General features: G+C 37.8%; 1 protein-coding gene across 1 annotated transcript; it reads left to right on the top strand.

Annotated features, from left to right (window-relative positions):
- The first annotated feature begins 1,243 nt into the window (after positions 1-1,243).
- On the top strand, positions 1,244-4,958 carry ndufa13 (NADH:ubiquinone oxidoreductase subunit A13). The gene is made up of 5 exons (XM_074688361.1): positions 1,244-1,402; positions 3,516-3,594; positions 3,703-3,774; positions 3,901-3,970; positions 4,744-4,958. Exons 1-5 carry the CDS (start codon positions 1,309-1,311, stop codon positions 4,861-4,863), a joined length of 435 nt encoding a protein of 144 aa, XP_074544462.1. The 5' UTR covers positions 1,244-1,308; the 3' UTR covers positions 4,864-4,958.
- The last annotated feature ends 1,099 nt before the right edge of the window (positions 4,959-6,057 follow it).

Below are 6,057 nucleotides of genomic sequence, written 5' to 3'. Positions count from 1 at the left end.
AAAAAAAATATACATTTTAATTTTTTTTCCTTTATTTTGCAGACAGAAAAAGTGCTTGGGTTACAGTTACTGCAAATTACAACTTGCAGTTACAAATCTGCAAAAAAAGACAAAAAAAACAAACAAACTGCTGACCCAAAGGGGATATTGAAGCAGAAAAGTGTCAGCACTCTTCATAGTTCTGACTTAATTGGAAAGGAATTATAAACAGGGTGAAAAGGCAGTTACAGGTCTTGTCTGTAAACAGCTGAAGTTCACAAGTGAGATGGAAACAGCAAAGACGGGCTGGTAGGATCACAAATCATTTAGGAAGAATACTAAAGCTTGACTGACGAAATACGGTAACAGCCAGAAGCCAAACAGCCACAAGAAACTCTGTGCCTTTGACAGAGAAGGTTTAATTTTTTTTGGCTAATGAAGCAAAATCCATAGCCCAACCTAAGAACACACACACAAACCTACACTAACTCACACACATGCACAACCTGAGAGGACTGGGAAAAAACAAAAACAAAACTAAATGCTATCAAGGATGCAAAGACTGCATGGAAATACACCTAATGAAAAATGCAAGCTGTCCACTATGAAAAAAATAAAAACAAAACAGGCAGTCAATGTAAAACTACACATTGTTCAAGAGTAATCATAATTTTGCATAAGGGGACTCAAAATTTCTCCTAACTTACTTACAGCATATTGACATCTGAAATGTTGGGTTTGCGAATTCTCCATGTAGATAAATAGATCCACTTTATGCAACCACTTTCTGTAACACGGGTGAGAGTTTGTTGTCCAATTGTTGAAACATGGTTTATTTTTGTGTTTGAGGTACACCTGGGGTCCTCTTTGGCACGACTCGCATACCAGTGCTCAAAGACATGCCTGCAACATGTAGCGTTGATGAATCCTGGTTATGTCCAACCAGTGCTCATCTACCAACCACAACCTCACCAAGCAGAGATAACGTAACCTCATTCTTCATTTAATTGAGAGACTTTCTGCCCTTCTGTCTTTTTGATTCATCTCAGATCTAGTGTTTGACATTAATACATAAATCCAAAACAAATTTTGTCACCAGAAAAGGATAGTTCCTGAACGAAAAGTGTATAAAAGTAAGACTATTTTAGCACCACCTACAAAGTCCATCCAGGGCCTTAAAACATTTAAAATTAACCTTTCTCTGAAACGGCTACACTTCTTATCCACATCTGTGGGGGCGGTAGAGAGCGACAGGAGCTTCTCAGTGTCGGAGAGGAAGAATTCCTTTGGTGACGTCACCAGCCTGTTGAGGGAGAAGCCTGGAGGAAGATGGCGGGGTCCAAGGTGAAGCAGGACATGCCTCCTCCGGGAGGCTATGCTTCCTTTGATTACAAGAGAAACCTTCCGAAAAGGGGACTTTCTGGTAAATTCTTTTCTAACTGTATACGTGCAACGTGTCCACACTCGAGCCCCCAATCATGAAGAAGTTATGGACATTTACTACGATGTCAACAACAGCTAATGCTAACGGGTCAGACGGGCTAGCATTAAACACATCTTAAGTATCAAAAGATGCCATAACGTTATGTTTAGAGATTTGCATCTTATGTAGGAGCAAATGAAGCATTTTTTTTTACTGTTAGACAAATGTGTTTTGATGACAGAACATCTTCATGAAGCCTATTGTTGACAACTATGGTAGCTAGACGGCTAACGCTTTACACCTGGTTTGTAGATGTCAGCGGCTTTTGATGAAAAAAAAAAATATATATATTTTTTGTTTGATGTTAAATAGTCATTACCACATGCCCTTCGACACGAAACCAGAACTCGATGCTTGTTTAAAACTCTCCAGCTTTGATCAGTTTAACGCCGCAAGTGTTTTGATGACACGATTCGAGAGCGATGCCTTTATGTCATCTGCCTTCGCCATTTAGAGAGCAGGTAATTAATAAATGACTCATTAATGATAAGTGAATTCAGGCATGTAATGAGAGGTGTCTTAATACATTACGTTATAATAATGACTGCCACCTGTCTGACAGGCTAAAGCTTTGGGACACAACCTCCATATGAAACCTCGCGAGAATCCTTACAGATGTGTGGAAGGATACCAATGACTTTGTTTTTGCGAGTTTAAAAAACAAATTATGCCTTCTGAAAGAGCTGTTGTGTATTTATATTTCACTATGGTTAACGGCAGAGACTGCTGGATTACTATCTTGATTAATACTCTTTGAAAAAAAATTGTAAGTTGTATAGTAAAATAGAGGGTAACTCAATTAAGCTTTTATGTGGCCATCAAAATGTAAGAACATACAGCCCATAAATTTATAATAGCTGCTTTGTTTAGTGCCAGAGTTTGAGCTTCTGGCTCAGATGTGTTAACTCAACATATCATGCTCAAATCAATGTGATGCTCCTGATTCTTTCTTCCACACACATAAATCCAAATCTAAATCTCTAAACCTGAATTCAGTTTTTAACTTCAAAACTAGCCAGAACTCAAAATATGTTTGTGCTTTTTATAAATACACCACCCATCGTTTTAATTCAGCTTAACTGGGTTAGGTTTGTTCATTCAAAAAAATAAAAAGTAAACATGTCCCTGAAGAAAATCAGGAATCGGCTCTTTAAAATACAAAATGAAATTTAAGTTGTTGTTTTTTAATTTTCACGACTCATCATCTTATTCATGATCTTTGGTAGCCAAATTTTGGTAACAGCTGGTGATTTAACCCTGGTATTGCAAGGCTAATGAGACAGCATTGTTGTAACCACCAGGTGGAGACACTGAGCACTATCAGTGTTTGTATCGTCCTGGGAATCCTGGGAACACTCATTAACAAAACTTAAATTAATGATGTCTGTCAATTATTTCAACTTAAACCCCCTGATTTAACCCCCTCACATAGCGTCTTAGCCTCTTTTTGTGCAAATAGACAAGGTTTGAACAGATAGAGATAAGGGCGTGTTACTAACTACTCTGCAACATCAAGAAGTATTTAAGATTTGATCAGATCAAATCAAAGATCAGTTTTTTTTTCTTCTGTACACATATGTTAAAAATAAATCTCATAGAAATCCACAAGAAGGCAATTATCAGCAGCATATGAATCTAACCGTTCCTGTCCCCCAGTCATCAAGTCTTGTGTTGCTTGTTTCTTAGTTTCAGTTTGTGCAGTGAACTCAATGTCATAAATCAGGATGTGGATTTGAATCACACCGGTTTAATTCCTTTGCGCATATCACACACTGTGTTTCACCTCAAACAGGCTCAGCAGGTTCCAGTTAATGTAAAGTTATTCATGTTCTGACAGGTGGATCTTTGAGTTGCAAGCTTGTCTAGTCTGTAGCTGATGGTTGCGTGTCTTCATGAGATTTCTTCTTTGATTATGAAAAAAATAAAAGCTTAACTTAGATACTTTTGATGTTGCATGGGCTCAATTTGTGTCAGCAGTGTAATGAGGGACATAAGCCCAACGTGGAGTCATCAGTGTCGAGACACATTGACTGATCTCTTCTTCATTCAACAGGATATAGCATGTTCGGGATCGGCATCGGGCTCATGATGTTTGGTTACTGGAGGCTTTTCAAGTGGAACAGAGAAAGGAGGTGAGATCTTTCTATAAGCTGTAAAAATAACATTGTTAAAGTCTATGAATTGTAAATGTATTAGTGATGACTGGAGACTTGGTGATGATTTACGTTTCTGTATGACAGGCGTCTGCAGATTGAGGAGCTGGAGGCCAGGATAGCATTGATGCCTCTGTTTCAGGCAGAGCAAGACCGAAGGTGACAAATGACCAGAAACACACACATATACTCACACAGACGCATTTAAAAAAAGAAAATAAAAAATGCTATCGCAGACACACCTCTCTAACACTTCCTTATTTTTCTTACTCTCCATTTGAACAGGACCCTACGGATGATGAGGGAGAATTTAGAAGAGGAAGCAGTTCTCATGAAGGACGTTCCAGGCTGGAAGGTAAAGAAAACTTAGTATACTTTATGGAAATTCAGGATTCTGATCTATTCTAAGTTTTGACTTTAGAGAGGTGAACAAAAGGTCTCTCAGAATTCAGACTGTTATCTGGATTTTTATTCATATCATCAAAGATAGGTCCATTTTTTCTCTGGCCCAAGTTAAAAAATCAAGTTTTCAACAATATTTTGTACATGGTTCATAGTTTGTTATATAATATTTAAAAAGGAAACCATGATTCAAATAAAAGTCTTATTTTTTGAAAAAGTTCAGACTCTTAGTAATTAAATTTGAGTGAGCACAAAAACGTAAAAATTAACCCACAGCAAGTACACAGCATATAAAGTAAAACTTTGTCTAAATGTTAACCTTGGGTAAAGTGTTGAAACCCTATTTCAAAATCTGATGATACTGAAGATATTAATTTTGATAGGCAGAGCTGGATGGGTGTTAGGTTAATTGAGTTATAGGGAAAAGCTAATGTCATGTGGCAACCTTATTTATTGATCATTTTAAGGAACAGATTGTAGGAGTTTGTGGCATTAAGCTGAACACATTGAGCAGAAATGGGCTATTATAGTTACAATTGTTTGAGTTTATGTTATGTATCACCTGAGTATAAGAAACATGCAGTGTTAAAATCAGCCTTGGAGGCCATTATCCTGTACCACCATGTTGAATACCAGCACAGTAGCAGAGAAAGGTCAAAGACAGTAGACCATGGACTGATAGAAAGTTCCATAGCAAAACCTCACACACTCTGTCCAAAACTGCAGGTTGGTGAGAGCGTCTTCCACACAGAGCGCTGGGCGACCCCCATGGCAGAGGAGCTGTTCAACCTCCGGCCCCGTGAGGAACTCTTGCATAAGCGTTTTGGCTTCATGACTTATGTGTAAATGTGTGTCTGAACGCCTCACGGACCTGAGCCCTTGTTCAATTCAGCTTGTAAATGTTCAATAATAAAGTATCTTTTTTTTTCTGTACCTCATCACAACTCATCTGGTATTTCTTCACTAAGGAGGTTATGCTTTTAGGAGAGTTTGTCTGTCTGTGAACAAAATAATTTAAAAAGTAATAAACAGATCTTGATGAAATTTTCAGGAAATGTTCAAAATGGGATAAGGAAGAAGTGATTAAACTTTGGAGGTGGGTGATCCAGATTACCATCTGGATCTAGAATTTTTTTTAAAGGATTTTTTATCATTGTCAGATACGACTGTTTTCACCATATTTCACCAGATTGCTTTGGCAAACAAAACAAGACAAGGTCACCATAATTTCTGACAGATGTATCAAGTATGATCCAGATTCTGGCAATATTCTTGATACTAAGATCCAGAGTATGAAATATTTACTGTGTCGACATCATTTGAAACACTGTCAGGAAACAAATTATCATACAAACCTGCAACTAACACCAAACTGTTTGCTGAAAGGGAGTATAACATAAAAGAAGGACTGTGAAAGTGTTGGTGACAATCTCTTGGTGGAGATCTGCGCTCTCTGAGTGCTTTTCTAGTTTTTTTGTGACTCCCAACAAAAATATTATTACATGTATTAAAATGAATGGTAGGCAGTGCATGAACCAGAATTTCAGGAGGATCAGTTTTATCCAACTACAGCCCAATTATGTTGCAAGTCTGAATCAGTCCAAAATTACACTCTCACCTCTGATCTTTTAATGACTATCCTCTGGGGGCATATTATTGTAGGATATTTTATTTCATTACAGGTTGCATTAGCAACTGTGACTTGGTGTGTAAATAAAGTGTGACCATGACAGGCACGCTGCACTCTCCTGCACATCAGATGAGCAAACTTTGAACTCTGTTTGTTCATCTCATTGCCAGCAAAACAGGATCTGTTCCCATTATGAATGACATTTACACTTCAGGCAAGAGACCTTGGTTTATTGTCCATAACTTGAGCACTAAACCTGGCTGTATAATTACAATTACAATTTTGTTTTTCGGTTGAGGTCAGGAGTCACGCCGAAGACAGTGCAGCAATTTCTCCTAAGGTTTTAGTAAAGTGAGAAGTATAAAGTCTGTGCTGGAGTTGTTGCACAATATGACACCAAACATACTATT

The sequence above is a fragment of the Halichoeres trimaculatus genome, unplaced genomic scaffold (genome assembly GCF_033239565.1).
Source record: "Halichoeres trimaculatus isolate MK-OKI-2021-1 unplaced genomic scaffold, fHalTri1.1 fHalTri1_scaffold_15, whole genome shotgun sequence".
NCBI classification, from domain to species: domain Eukaryota; kingdom Metazoa; phylum Chordata; class Actinopteri; order Labriformes; family Labridae; genus Halichoeres; species Halichoeres trimaculatus.
The sequence above is the reverse complement of the archived record's forward strand: the minus strand, read 5'-3'. Positions and strand labels throughout refer to the sequence as shown.

Coding starts and splice junctions, on each gene's coding strand:
- ndufa13 (XM_074688361.1), top strand. CDS start 1,309: ATGGCGGGGTCCAAGGTGAAGCAGGACATGCCTCCTCCGGGAGGCTAT. Junction 3,595..3,702: donor AAGTGGAACAGAGAAAGGAG/GTGAGATCTTTC, acceptor TCTGTATGACAG/GCGTCTGCAGATTGAGGAGC. Junction 3,971..4,743: donor AGGACGTTCCAGGCTGGAAG/GTAAAGAAAACT, acceptor CCAAAACTGCAG/GTTGGTGAGAGCGTCTTCCA.